The sequence below is a fragment of the Ambystoma mexicanum genome, chromosome 7q (genome assembly GCF_040938575.1).
Source record: "Ambystoma mexicanum isolate Mex_15411 chromosome 7q, UKY_AmexF1_1, whole genome shotgun sequence".
NCBI lineage: Eukaryota > Metazoa > Chordata > Amphibia > Caudata > Ambystomatidae > Ambystoma > Ambystoma mexicanum.
Window position 1 is genome coordinate 851,188,920 of NC_090941.1, and position 15,477 is coordinate 851,204,396.

General features: G+C 48.2%; 1 protein-coding gene across 4 annotated transcripts in view; it reads right to left on the bottom strand.

Moving 5' to 3' along the window:
* The window catches only part of CEP295 (centrosomal protein 295), a 721,329-nt gene that overhangs the window by 650,964 nt on the left and 54,888 nt on the right, over positions 1-15,477 (bottom strand). For all 4 annotated transcript variants that reach the window (XM_069639287.1, XM_069639289.1, XM_069639288.1 and 1 more), the window contains exons 6-7: positions 1,868-2,068; positions 845-969 (exon numbers count right to left, since the gene is read on the bottom strand). In XM_069639287.1, the coding sequence (XP_069495388.1) occupies positions 845-969; positions 1,868-2,068 (326 nt within the window). The remainder of the gene's footprint in view (positions 1-844; positions 970-1,867; positions 2,069-15,477) is intronic.

A 15,477-nucleotide genomic window follows, 5' to 3' on the forward strand; every position in this document is an offset into this window, starting at 1 on the left:
CCGGTGCTGCCCGCGTTGCGGAGACGAACAAGCCGACATGGTGCACATGTTCTGGTCGTGCCCGCAGATAACAGACTTCTGGAACATGGTGAAGGAGAAGGCGCTGACATACACATGCCAGCGGGATCGCCGGCATCATACTTGTTGGGCCTGTTCCCAAGGGGGCACCGTCAGATGTCACATGTGGCAAAAATGAAAGACCTAATGATAATACTGGCAAAGCGCCGCATAGCGATGGCATGGAACAGGAGCGAAGGCCCCTCGAAGGAGGGCTGGTGGGCCGACCTACAAAAATGGACAATAGCAGAGACGGCAGTCTGGGCGAGAGCCACTCAAAGAGGGGAGAGTAACAGTGGAGCCAGACTATTGGCATGGAACTCTCTGGTACAAGACCTGCTAGGTAACAGAAACGGGGATAACACGAGCGACCAGGGCGACTCAGGAAATGAGGAAACTGGCCCGCCCACGCCAGAGGGCACCATATGATTCAAAGATAGGAAAGAACTGGGTGGAAAGAGGCCTGGCCGTAGCCTGCGCAGACGCTGAACAGTGGAAACCCTACTTGGAAAGGCCAGCATACACACGCATAGACGAGAGCAGGGACACTCCCAGTGAAAGGAAGGAGGCTGCTGAGAGGCCGGTCCTTCCGCTATAAACGCGACAACTGTTAGAGCCAAGCCCGAGGAGGCGATGGACTACGAACATACTGCGGCAGCCTTTGGGAGAGGGAGGGGGGAGGAGGGAAAAAGGGAGATGGGGAATGCGTTCTTTTTTGGTTTGTTCTTTTCCGTTATGTTGTAAACAATAAAAAGAAGTTAAAAAAAAAAAAAAACTAATACTATACCAGGTTTGATCTTTCAGTTGCCTCTCCCTCTGATGTTTAAGTTCCTTCAGGGCTTCACGATGCCTCTTCTCTGCTCTTTCATTGCACACACTAACTTGTTTTGCAATGGCGTTTAAATCCGGCACCTGTTCCAAAATTAACAGTGTATATTTGAAACATTGTTGTATATCACAAAAGGAAAGTGTTTGTTCATCAACATACTAGCCTGCCAGTCTCACCTTAGTTAATGACACTATTCAGGTGCCTTTTAGGGATAAATAATGTGCCCTCCCCCCACCCCCTCAGAAAATATAGCAGCAAGTCCATGTTTAAAGCTCCCCCATCTCAAGCAGCAAGTTAAGGCTCACCCATTTGTAAATATTAATGTATACGCAATTGCATCTTTGAAGACAGTGAACAGGAACCTTGTGGCAACCTATCTACAAGGCACCGAGTTTCACAGCAGTACTTCTTATTCCCCTAAATCCCTCCATGCACATGTACTAAAAAAGGACATAATACTTAAAGGATTCCAAGCAGTCCTATGTAAAAAGGAACAAAACGTCCAACGCGTTAGACTGCTATGCAAGTCCAATTCCTTAGCTTTGTATTGGATTGGTTGGCGGTCTTCAATTGCACTTATGTTTTGGTTCCTTTATGGTTGGCAATCTAGGTTTTTATATACATTCCTGTTAAGGACAGCACTTAGGATTTCACGATTACATGTCGATAGTTCCATTTAATCATCATTGAATTAACCCACTTTAATTGGACCAATCACAAAATTATCACTTTAATAAAAAAAAAAACACATACTTTCATCTTTAATGGTAAGCCTTTAAGTGTTTTAAAACATAATACCATCAGCTTAAAGTCTTGGTGTTAATTGACTATCTCATAGTGAACTTCTGCCATACACATGACCATGATGACTGATGAAGCCATAGAAACAAAACAAACGACATGCTACTAAGACCGATTAAGTTTAATGTTTTGCACCGCTTAATATAAAATTGCATAACACCTACTAAGAATTATGCTTACGTTTTCTTTGGCGTGCTGATGTCCTTCGCCCACAGCTTTCAGACTTGAGTGGTACAGCCTCTCCAACGCTCTGATCTTCTGAGCCTGAGCTTCCTGCCATTCGGCCTTCAACTCTTGGGCCAACTGCTGTAGCTGTTGATCCCGTCTGTGTTTCACGTCTTCACGGATTTGAGAGGCAATGTACTTCTCCTGTTGCCGGACCTGGAGGAAAGAATTTATTTTTTTCTTTTTTTTTTAAAAAATCAACCGTCTGCACTGGTGTGAATCTGTGGTAGTCACAAAAGTGTACAAATCTTTATATCAGGCAGAGAGGGGGGGAAAAAAATAAAATAGAAAAACCACACACACACCACACCTGGTTGGCAAAGATGTCCTTACTTTCAGCTTTCCAGACACCCCCTGCCCCTCCAACCTTGTGCTACTGATTTGATTCCTCCTAGCATGACTTCTTTAAAACAAGTAAATCCTTTTTGCTTTACTTCCTCTGCTCAGCCCTTCTATTCTGGGAGCACTGGTCACTTCTGAAATGTAAGGGAATTTTACGCAAGTTGCTGTCTGTGACAAAATTAGCCCACCTTGAATGTACAGGATTCCAACTCTTGGGTTCGGTGTGAACCACACGAAGGTTTGGTAGAATGGCTGAGCAGCCAGGCTTAGTCTAGGAGGGGAGGAGGGCTGTAGGAATAAATATATATATATATATATATATATATATATATACACCCGGCATTACCCTGGCTTTCATTCACTCATATTACAGGTAAACTCTGCAAAATGTTGTGCAGAATGGTTAAACAGTGTGGAATTGTATAGACAACATATGCAAAGCCACAAACACACATAAAAGGCATTTAATTTATACAATAAGGAACACTTAAATATTATCAAGGTAAGTACCAAACACAGTAACACATGGGGTGTTGCCCTCATCTTCCCCGAGTGGATTCCTGCCTCTGTCACTCCTACACAGACCTAATCCTCTTTCTAGTGCCTTGTCTGCCGGCTCTCCCCCTCTCTCCTAGCCATTCCCTTACCGTGGCTACTATCCATCGGCCACCTGCTCAGATTTCCTCCTTCCTCTCGGAGTGGGCGGACCTCTCCTCCTCCCTTGGCCTCAACCACTTAACAACTCCTTCTTGGAGACTTCAACATCCACTTGGATGCCTCCTGTCCTCCCTCTGGACACTTTCGTGACCTCTGCGACTCTCTTTCACTAACCATTCTCCCCTGCGGCCTGACTCATTCTGCAGGGCACACTCTCGATGCTCTGATCTCAGACCTTCCCCTCTCCACTCCTCTCTCCTGAAGTGATCACTTTCTCCCATCTTCCCACCTCACCCTCCCTACCCCTCAGGCCAAGCCACCTTCATCACTGCCACCCACCTTTGCAGTCATTCCGACCCATGAAGTGCGTGTCAGTTGAGGCTTTCATCCCGCCACCTTCTCACCCCCTCCTCCCACTTTGGCTGACCCACCTGACACAGCCCTTTCCATGCTCCCCTCTGCTATATCTGATACTCTTGATATCCTTGCCCCTGTCATGAGAATCCGCCTGAAGCCCAAAGCCAAGTGTAACTCCTGGTATGACTCCGATCTCATCACCCTAAAACGCAAGTGCAGGGTGGCCGGGAGGAAATGGCGTGCTCCATGTTCATCCTCTGACAAACTGGCCTGCCGCAACGGCAATACCGGCTCTCCGCTCTCACCAAGAAGAGAGCTACTATCCAAGCCCGGATCTCTGCGGCATCTAACAACTCCGCTGAACTCTAAAATCTGCAAGGAACTGGCCAATTCTGCTGCAGTCTATACCTCTCCTGTCCCTTCCCAGGCCCTCTGCATGGCACTGGCTTCTCACTTAATTTCCAAAACTCAGGACATCCTGTCCTCACTCTCCTCCTGTCTACTCCCTCCCTCCCTCCTTCCATCCATCCATCCTTCCATCCTTCCATCCTTCCATCCCCTGCTCTTCCTCTGGCCCTTCTGCTGCCTGCCTCCCTCCCTCTCTTCCTTTCCCCTTTTCTCTGTAGACAAGGTTTCCAGACAAGTCCGATGTATGAAATACCAGTCAAAACAGGTTCACCCCTGTTCCTCCAAAACTATCGAGGACCACATCGGCTCCCTGGCTGACTTCTGCAATCACTCCTACGCCACTGGAGTCTTCCCATCCCCCGCTCAAAGACTCCCCTGTGCACCCTCTTAAGAAACCCTCCGCCAACCCCTCCTGCCCGGCTAACCATCACTCCCTTCCTGGGCAAGCTCCTGGAGAAACTGGCCATCTCCCATCTTAATCTCCACACCAAATCTGTTGGTTGTCTTCATGACCATTAGTCTGGCTTCAGGGCTGCCAGAAGCACAGAAACTGCTCTCCTGAACATCCGTGAAGACCTTCTCTCCAACCTTAACCCTGTGTGTCCTTATCTTGCTTGATCTCTCTTCTACCTTTGACACTGTCAACCACGCCATCCTGCTCAAGTCTCCGTGATAACCTGGGTATCACTGGACAGGCTCTGGCATGGCTGACTTCTTTCCTCTCCGACCGACCCTCCCAGGTCCAATTTGGGTCCTTCCTCTCAGATATCCTTCTCTCTACCTATGGCGCCCCCCAGGGTTCTAACCTTTCTCCTTGGCTGTTCAACCAATACCTGGCACTCCTTGCCCACCGCATCGCTGCTCTGTCCCAATTTTCAGTGCTATGCGGATGATACCCAGCTCATTTTCAGGCCTCCTCCTCTCCTTTCCTCATCTCTGACTGTCTGCTATCCAGGAGTGGTGTGCCGTCAATGACCTCTGCCTTAATGCCAGTAGGACCGAGATTCTACTCATCGGCATACCCTCTCCCTCCTTCCCTGCAGCTCTCTGGACGGCCTCTTGGCCCTCGTCCTGCTCCCACCAAGGCTAAAAACTGCGAGACTTGTCCTTGGCCTCAAGCCCAGGGATCGCATCTCTCCAGGACTGAAATCTCTGCACTGGCTCCCAGTGGCTGCAAGGATTAAGGTCAAAACCCTCTGCATTATCCACAAAGCCTTCTGGGGCCTGGGGCCGCATTACCTTCAACTCTCTCTTCCTAAATACCTTCCTTCTTGGGCTCTTTGCTCATCTGCCGCCAACTTCCTCAGGGTTAACCGCTTCTCCAAGCAACCAGTTGGTGGTCGATCTCTCTTTGGCAGGGGCCTCCCAGCCTTCCTGCCTCCCTGAAACTTGAGGAGAACCATCTTCGGTACCGGAAACATCTCAAAACCTTCCTCTTTGCTTCTGCTTTCTCTGCCTCTCTCCCCTGCTGAAATTCCCTGCCAAATCTGCACAGGTTAACTGGCCATCCTTTCTGATCTTGGGGCCATGTCCCGCCTTTTGCACACCTGCCCTGCCAACTCCCTGCACTTAGGGACTGGTTCTGTATCCCCTACAGTCCCCCTACCAGCACTTATTTCTGCTCTTAGCTTGCACTTGCCACCATCAGGCCGTCCTTATTTAGCGTATTTATTCTTCCATCCCATGTACTGCACTTTCCTTTCCCCCGGCACTCTTCCCTCGCACTTGCGCGATCTGAATGACACCTGGCCTAGTAGGATCGCTGTCTGTCTTCCACTCTTTTTCCCCTCCCTTGCCTCGTCGCACCTTAAAACACTTGTGTATAGGCGCATTATAAATGCCATATCATGCAGAACACAAAGCAGGTTTCTTAAGTTACAGGTGTAGTAACTTAATAACCTACACAGTAACATCTCTTAGCTTTGTTCGAACCTGTCTTAAAGAGTCCTCCATCATCATCTTATGACAGTCTCACAATGTTCAGAGGGGCACTAGGCCAACAGAGGATAGGAGATGAGCAGGATACGGTTCAAAATTGGCAGAGTTCAGCAGGATCTCTTCTGTGTTTGTAGGTAGGTAAAGTTTAAGTGTATCAAGTTGTTAGGGAGATGTTCCAATAACCTTATAGAGACCCCTAGCTCTTTTGCTGGACTCAGGCCTTTTTAATTTGTACTCACGAGTGGGACTTTTTCCTCACTCATGTGGTTTTTCAGATTAGGATTTTTGTGTTTTACTGTTTAATGGAGTCTGGTAAACTCCATAGGAATCGGCTTTCTGCATTGTGACACACAGCACCTTTTGTGCAGTGCCACTGGGAAGTCCCTTGGACTGCTCTTTATGTTGAACTACATTTTCTTGTAAGAACTATGGTTCCCAAGCATAGTAAGATGACTTCTGTCTTACTTCGCTCTTCCTTTTAATACCTTATGCCAGCTGCAGGCTGATTTCTCAGTTGCAGTCAGCACCCAAGGGTGACCATTTACCAAAAACAGCACCGGTCTTGCGTTTCTTAGCAGTTCCATTCTGTTTCCATCGGGTTGGAGTCCTTTATGCATTTTTACTTTAGCAGGCTTCAGCCATGAAGCCGCCCATGCACCAGTGTGTCTGGAAAGGCAGGAAGTGAGGGAGGGTCCAGACACTTCCCTGTCCTTTGTCTATAGGTGTGCCTGTGTGAAACCAGTTCCGATTGGCCAGCTGGCTGTCCATAAGGACAGCCACCCTTCTGGCTGATTGACAGCCTAGGGTGGTGAATGAATGGAACTTGCTTAAAAAGGTGTGGTTTTTGGGACTAGAGGCGGAGTCGACCACTGGAGGACAACATCCGACGAAGACGTGAAGAGACGCCAGCAGCACCCTTCTGGACCGCCAAGTGCCCGGTCAAGGGACGACTTCCTCCCTTGAGCTGGTGGGACCAACTAGCCTTAAGACAAGCTTCATTTTGACAACCGTGACTTGCTGTGACTTTCCAAGGCTGCAGAATCCCAATGCCCGGGGACCCCTGACCATCAGAGTGCATTGTCTGCAGAAGTGCGAATCCAGCCAAAACTTCGTTAGCAGCCAGTGGGCCCTACAGAAGCAGGAGATCCTCATCCAGAGTTCCCTCACCAGACTCCAAGACCGAGGGATCGTGCAACCTCCAACCGGAGCCGTTTGTTCCGCTTTGACGTTGAGAAAAAAGGTGCCAAAACCACAAAAGCTGCTGAATCATGGAGAATCCATTGCTGCAGAGTCCCTCTATTGCGGGTGCTGCCGCAAAAGCCTGCCACACAGCCTCCCTTTCATCACTACTAACAAGGACCAGGAACAAGGGTCTGCTACACTGCAACAGGAAGGCATCCAGCTGGAAACAATACTTAAATTCAAAAGTTACTGTGGAGCTTGGGGTACATCTACCTTTTGAAAATTGTGGTGCTTCCTAGCTTAGGGGAATACAATTTAAAACCCTTTTTAGTTGACCTTCATTCACCTGCACTGCCTGCCAGCTTTTGCTTCTTCAAGGTGGCTCCTCTTGAGCTTCTGTGATTTTCCACTGAACTAATGACTATTTTAAAACATTGTTCTAAGACAGCATCAGAACGTTTAACTGGCCCATTGACTTTGGCTGTCCTGGCTCCCTAAATGCCCCCCTTCTGTACCTATTGGCTTTGGCAGTGCGTGTTCCCTTAAATGTTTTAAATGTTGAACACCATTATTGCTGGGATAAAATACTTCCTACATCCCTCTGGGAGAATCTAACGGTTTTACTACTTACAAAGTACGTTCTCATTTAACTTGACCTTTTCCCTCCTTGAAACACAATATTGTAATGGTGATCACAAATAAGGTTTAAGTTCCTTACCTGTAAGTATTTGTTAGGCAAGAATTGATGTAGTAACCCTGTTTCAGGATCAGCACAAGTTTAGTGGATACTCTTTAAATATGCTTTTTACACACTTCCTGCACCCAAAGGGGGCTTCATTCACAATGGCCTTAATAGATCGGTTAAGCAAGAATGGATGCAGTAACCATGTGGGAGACTGGGCCCGCCTTGTCCTCTTGGTATTAAGTAACCCACCTATTGGTATAGGTATGTACTGCACAAGTTGGTTTTGTGACTGAGCAGCCGGGCTCATCTCAAGAGGGGTAAATGTGAGCTGTAGCAATACAATCTACCAATACAAGTTGCCAAGTACCACTTACACTCAAGGATTAATTAAAAATAATTATTTATTTAACAGTTATTTTTAAAGCACTCTTTAAAAAGGGCAATGTAACAATAGAAATCTTCAAAATACTTTTCCAGAATCCATACAAAGCAAGTAAATCCTCTTTTGAGATGCTTCATAAACATTTTCTACACCCTGAGGTGACTTCACTAACTAGGAAAGTCTTGGCATTTATACATCACTTGTATACTTTTGGATTCTGAGGTTTTGTAGAATGGAAAGGTTAGAGGAAAGAAACCGGTCAAACGGGTTCCCAGAACATTTGTGCACTTTTAATCTTCCAACAAAGTCTAGATAAAAACCTTTCCCAGCAATATTAGTTTAAAACCAACGCATCGCCTATGAGGGACAGTAAGAATCAAAGTCAATGCAATAGAAGAGTCTGCAGGGAGCAAGACCAGCCAAAGTCAATTGGAGCTAACTCTATGGAGCTGAGGCACTTCTTAAAATGGTAAGTCTTACACAAAGTTCGAGAGTTAGTTGAAGAAAAACACTGTAGGGTCATAAGCTGTTACACTTGTGAAAGTTAGAGCCAAGATCAACTCTAGAAAAGCAGCTACTGCAAGTCTCAACTGAGAAGAGCAAGCTACAGACAATGAGGTAAGTACCCTTTGGTTAGAAGAGGATCTAGCTGGCTCCTGTCTGGTTTCAGTGATGTAGATCCTGTGTTCCAGGGCCTCAGTCGTGGGGACAAGAGGGAGGACCTCTGGGGAATCCTGCGGCAGCAATTCCAATTGTCAGCAGCAGCAACAGGATCTTTTCAGATCAGCGCCACTCGCAGTTCCAGCGCTCAGTAAACAGCACCACCGCAGATCTTGGACACCGGTTGGGCTTCCTTCACTCCTGGAGTCCTGCACTCTGGTGAGGTGACTCAAGCTCTGGTCCCAGCTTCTGGATGGTCCAGGGGAGACTCCTGGAGCTTTTGGCCGGCTTACAGATGTTGCACTAGACGACGGATTCTCAACCCACGGTACTCAGTTCCTGCAGCAGCAAAGAAGTTCAGCCAGCCGGGAAGGTCATCCAACAAAGTTAGTCTCTGGGTTAGTGGGGACCAACTAACCCAAGGGAAGAAGTCGTCCTTTCCGGAGCTTCTCTTGTGGATCAGAAAAGGGAGTTTCAGCACAACAACAGGGCTTCACATTGCAGTTCAATAGTCCAGGAGGTTGCAGCAAGCTTCGTTCACGGTTTCTTCATCGGATTGTTCTTCCCAGTGGTCGACTGTCTTCAGTCCAAGAAGTCTCACCTTTTAAGCAGGTTTCTCCCATTGATGCACAGCCTAGCTGTCACTCACACAGCAGGGTGGCTGTCCTGCAAGGACAGTCAGCCAGCCAATCAGGACTGGGTGCATTCAGGTGTCCCTGGAGACAAAGGACAGGATACTTTCGGGCACCTCCCTCACTTCCTGTCCTTGCAGACACACTGGAGCCAGAGGGGGGGTTTCAGTACTGAAGGCCGCCAAAGGAAAATGAAAAAGGGCTCAAAACTTGTTTGGAGCGCAGAATAAAATTCAAGAAAGACCCACAAACAAGAAATGGCAAAAAAGACAACCAGGGCCATTTTGACACAATAGTCACCCATGGGTGCTATACTGCAGCTGAGGATTCAGCCTCTGGTAGAAAAGCACAACTGTAGGAAAATTAAACCACTGCCACCAGCCATTTAAAGTAGTGAGGGTAACAAAAAAATGTTAGATGAGTAAGTAGGAAAAGGGGCTACTAAGTAACCCCCCCGCCCCCCAAGCACCCCACATAAAATGGGATGTGCTGGACCTAAAAAAGTGAAAAGGTAATTTTACTTCACTATTCTTAGGAACTGTAGTTCACCCAAGAAAAGGTATTTAAACCTTATGAGAAATCTAAAGTATTTCGGTGACACTGCACTGAAGGTGCTGTGTGTTGCCATACAAAAAGTAGATACCTATGGAGTTTGTCAGACTCCAAAAACAAAGGAAGCACAATCCAAATCGGATCAAAATACACAAGTGTGAGAAAAGGGCTCACTCACTCCAGGGTTAAAATTAAAAAGTCCTAAGGTCCAGCAAAAGAGCCAGGGGTCTTCAAGGTTGAAGGGAATTAGCACAGAAATGAGAATTCTCCCTAACACTGTTGTTCTCCAGCATGGGTCTGGCATGGATTCACATGCTCATGAATATTCCCTGTCGTCAGGCTGGGAATCCTCAGTAAAATAAAAAAACAGTTTCACTTTCACTAAAAAATAAAATAAGTAAAAATAAAAATGGTATTTCTCCTCCAAACCAATCATTGTCCTCTGGGTCATACTGCCCCCGTCCAATGACAGTCCTCTCCCCAAGATCCCCCCTCTGGCAGCCATCTTCAGCTTTGGTAAGCATGTAGAGTGGCAGTATGACCAACAAGCCGCAGAGGGGGTAGGAGGGAGGGTTTGCATGTGAATCCATGCCAGACCCATGATGGAGAAAATAGTTACAGGCAAGTAACTGAAACCTGGTATGGCATGGATTCACATGCTCATGGCTTATACATAGCAGTACAACATTACACAACCACAGGAGGTGGCAAGGATCAACAGAAGCAATTAACTCTTACCTCTGGAATTAGCTCACCTCAAGCGAACAGGTTGAATAGCTCCGATTGGCTGAGTCTGGACTCCTCCCTGGAATCCCTGTCGACGCCTTAGAACTTCGGCAAGGTGTGCACGGACCTCCACGTAGCAGGGGCACATTAGACAGGAACGCCGTTGTTGCAGTGATCGCTCTGATGGTGTGCGCTCTGGCAGCACTTGGTCCGCCAATCAATGACAGTGTGCGATGCAGCCAGAGCACCACCTTGAAAATGGAAGCCCTGGACAAGGCCTTCCCATGGTTCACAGGACCAAAGTTCACCAACAGTTGGGAAGTCTTCCGAAAACTCTGTGCCTGCCATGTAGAACTTCAGGGCACGAGCAATGTCCAGCAAGTGCAAGGCCCTTTCCACCGGCAACTAAAGTTTCAAATAAATAAAACACATGCAACGGCAAAGGCTCGTCGGGGTGGAATTCTGATGGGACCTTTGGCCCGAAAGGGGTGCGTATGCAGCACCACCCTCGATTCGTGGAAAGTCGCTCGGTACAGTTGCTCCCAGGACAGGGCCTGATCTCATCTACCTTTCTGGCAGAGGTGACATAAAGAAAGCCGTTATCCACGAGAGGAATTTGAATAGTGCCTGATGCAAAGGCTCGAATGAGCCTAGTCAGAACCACGTTGAGTTCCTACACCGGGGTCGGAGCCTTCACTGGCGGGTAAGATCTGAAAAGTCCTTTGAAGAACTCTTTGATAAGTCAGAGGGACCAATGTGAAGATCTTACTGGTGTAGCGGCAGATTGCCACCAAATATACCTTGATGGAGGAGTGCGCCAGTCCTGCTTGGCCAAGGATAGGAAGTACGGAAGGATCTGTGGGGCCGTGACCCTCAGTGGGGTAATCTTGTGTTATCGGCACCATGTAGCGAAATGCTTCCACTTGTGACTATAGCACTAAAGGTAGACTACGCCCTGGCGAGGACCTCCCTGCAGTTCGCTGGCAACTCATACCATCCAAATTCCAGGGCTGCAGGAGCCAAGCCATCAGGTTCAGCGATCCTGGGTCTTAAGGATTGCACCTCCTTCTCTAGTGAGAAGATCCTGAACCACTGGCAGCTTGACCGGAGGCAACATGGAGGCTGCGAAGGTCCGGGTGCCAAATCTGCTTCGGCCACACCGGGGCGAGGACCATCATCTGCTGTGTGTGTGTGACAGCTAGGCTGCGAATGAATGGGAGACACTTGCATAAAAGGCGAGGTCTTTCGCAAGGAAGGCTGCGTCCACCACTGGACGAAGGAACCGAAGAAAGAAACTGCAAGAGAAGCTTGCTGCACCCTCCTGGACCGTTGGTTTGCCCGGTGAAGCCCTGCAGCAGTGCTGAATCGATGAATTTTTAATCGACTAGAGCAGCCCCGGAAGGTTGACTTCTCCCTTGGGTTGCTGGAACCAATCAGCCCCAAGACAAACTCGACTGGAACCCCGCTCTGCATGCTATACTTCATTGCTGCTGCAGGAACCGAGTGCCAGAGGACAGGAACACCAGAAACAAGTGCATTGCCTTTAAGCCACACCCGAGCTCCAGGAAGATCTTAAAGACTCCCTTGAAGCAGGACTAACCAAACCTGAGCCACCTCAACAGAGTGCTGTACCCCAGAAGCAAGGAAAGTCCACAAGGTGTCAAAGAACCGCAAAGTGCTGCTGATCTGAATTGAGCCCATTGCTGCCACCGACCTTCAAACCGGTGTGCCGAAATCCCCAGACGTCCTCCCTCTTGTCCCCACCACTGAGGCCCAGGATCAACAGGATCTGCAGGACTACAACAGGAGCCAGCTAGAACCTTTTTCTTTGGACTCAAGGTACTGTAACTAGGGTTACATACCTCTTGATGTGTGTAGCCTGCTTGCTCACTGGAGACTTGCATTTGGTGCCCTTTGCAGAGTTGCTTGCAGCTTTGCCCATCACAAGCCTCCCAGCTTGTGGCACAACAGCGATTTCTTTTTACATCAAAGCTCTCTATGACATTGTGCAAGAATTTTGCCTTACCTTCAAGAAGTGCCTCAGCTCCCCAAGACTTTGCTCAATTGACATTGGCTGTCATGGCTCCCTGAAAGACTCTTCTTACCCCCTGATTGTGTTTAATTATCCCTCCCAAAAGTTATACATACCTTCCTTGTATAGCTGGGAAAGGGTTAATCTACATTGCATTGGAGGGTTCTAAAGTGCTTACCCGTTTGAGAAACTTGTTAACCATTGTTTTCTTCCCTAACCTTTTCCTTGCCATAACCTCAGTATTACCTTTTAAGTGTGAAAAGTGATATATTAAAAGGTCCACAGTGTCATAACTATTGAAGTCACCTCAGGGTGTAGGAAGTATCCGTGTGCCATCCCAAAAGGGCATCTACTTCCTTAACTCAACTGAAGGAGTGTATTTAAGTGTTGCGTATTGCTCCCTTCTAAAGGAGGCTTATTTTAAAACTGACTGTTAAATTAATAAATAATTATTTTAATCAAGAAACCTGGAGTATTAGTGTTATTTGAATACATGTCACTGAATCTCTGTTACAACCGTACAGCTCACATTGACCCCTCTTTAGATAAGCCTAGCTGCTCAATCACTACAAACTTGTGTAGTACAGGCCTATGGGTTACCTACTGCCAAGAAGACAAGGCTGGTGTAGTCTCCCACAGGGTTACTACATACAATCTTGCCTAACAATGCTGCAGTGTAAATTACCTTCCTTCCCATGGCGTCCATCCATCCCCCTAACCCCCCCCTCGCTGTCCGGAGGGACGGAAGACTTGTTGGCCAACTAGTTTCCTTGCGGCCACCGATCCCACCGAATCTGCCGATGGTTGTGACCTGAAGCAATTGGGGGCGGAGTCCGGCACCCTTTATTCCTTCTCCAGCCTATCCCGTGGTTGGAATCGTGCAAGTGTTCTTCATGAGGTCCAGACCCTCATCCCAAATATCGTTCGGAAGGGGCACCGCCATGATAGTCTTCATCCTGGGCTTACACCTCAGGTACAAGAAGCCCTCCTTCTTGGTTTCCTCGGGAACCAGCTCGGAGGCTCTAGAGATCATGGAGTGGAACGATCCCACCTCATCCGGTGGGGGACACCGATGGAGCATCCAAATGTGGAGATTCACCGTTAGCTGCAACGCTATCCTCATCATCCGCTATCTCAGGAGGATAGCTGAGAGGCAACATGCTCGCCTTGGAAACAAGACACTATACGATGCAACACCAGTTCGATCCCCGGGTCCGCACTTAGAAACCTCTGGCTATTAAGCAGGTTATAAATAACTCCTATCATGGCATGGCCATATCCGTCCCATTGTCTAGGTCTGCTGGGGGAGAAGGGACCCGATGCGCTGGCGGAAGTTGAAATGCGGGCATCGAATGACGCTTCCTCTTCTTCGCTGGAGGCTGATAGGGGACAAGAGTTACAAGAGCTGGAGTCATCCTCAACTGCATCTCTGACACCAAGGTGTGTAGAGTCGATAGAATATCCAAGGAAATGTCCGTTGGACAAGATGGCAGGCAAGGAAAACTAGGTCCTGCACCGCCTTCGTCCTCTTAAACATCCTTGTGGACCATGGGTAAGGACTCCGTTGTCAGTGTATTCGACCTCCATGGTTTGGGAGGACTGTTTTAGGGCCTCCTCACCCCCCCCCCTTTTTCGCACCCAAGGGTATTGAACGAGGGCCTGAGCTGGTTTCCCACCCCTTCTGGCGTGCCTGCAGTCTTTGCCAAAGTCACTGCGGAGGCGTTGTGCCTTGGGGTTAGGGACACCTGAGCTGAGAGGGCAACCCTCGCAGCATCAGCGCCCTTAGATGTCATGGCAGTAGCAGTCGTTGATGCAGTCACCAACAAGGTCTTTGCCTGTGCCGTTTGAGCCTACTTGGGCTGTTTGGTCTTCTCCCCCTTCTGCGGCTTCTCTGATTTCTCGCGTAGTTTAGCTGGGGTAGATGACTTCCTCTTCGAATCGTAGCTCAATTGCCGGCTGGCAATGGAGGCAGAAGGTGATGTAGATCGCACCCTATCCACTTGGGACCCGCATCCACGGCAAACCCGGTGGACTCGGACTTGCAGCTCTTGGCCTTATCATGGGCCCCCACAAATGAGGCACCCTAAAAAGGACTTAGAAGACCACTCCTCAGACCACCCGGTCCCGGGTGAGGCATGACCCTGCTTGGAGCACAGGTCAGAGGCCTTGGTGTGAAACCACACCGGCAGTCTAATATGCCTGTCCGCCGTCTTCTTGGCGAAACCGAGGCACATCTCGCACTCCACTTCCTTGTGGTCTGGATGCAGGCAATAGAGGCATTGCAGGTGCTTGTCATCCACAAACACATTCTGTAGCCCGCATTTTATGCAGGGCCTGGAGAGGGACCTTCGCTCCTTCTCCGTCATGCTCGGAGGGCGTGAAGTAGGCCTAAGGGCCTTCTAGAACCTTCGACTATCTTCGCGCTCGAGGGACGCGGAACTTCACAGAAAACAGGTCCCCGCTGTCGGCAGATGATGGAAAGAGCACACAGGCACCTTTGAAAGTAAAATCAAGGTATTCCGGTCAATAAAACGTACAAATCGCTCAGAGAGAAAATGCTAGGACTCCCCAACACTAAGCGTATGGTAAAAATCTGAAGATGGCTGCCAAAGGTGGGTCATATGGAGAGGACTGTCATTGGATGGGGCAGTATGACCCAGGGAACAATGAATGGTTTAGAGGAGAAATACAGTTTAAATGAAAGTGAAACTGTTTTTTTCTTTTACAGAGGATTCCCAGCCTGACGACGGGGACTATTCATGAGCATGTGAATCCATGCCAGACCCTATGCTGGAGAAGTATTATTACTGATCTCAAAGGACATCACTCAGAGTGCTGGAATATGTATAGCATAAGAAAGGGTTACTCACCTACTTTATTGCTCTTGTTGAACTGAATCCTGACTTTGGGATTAATGTTACTATTTGTTGCTGTTTTTTTTAATGATGGTCTAAATATCCTTGTGTGTATATATAAAATATGTATACTATAAGTGTGTACGTGTTTACTTGG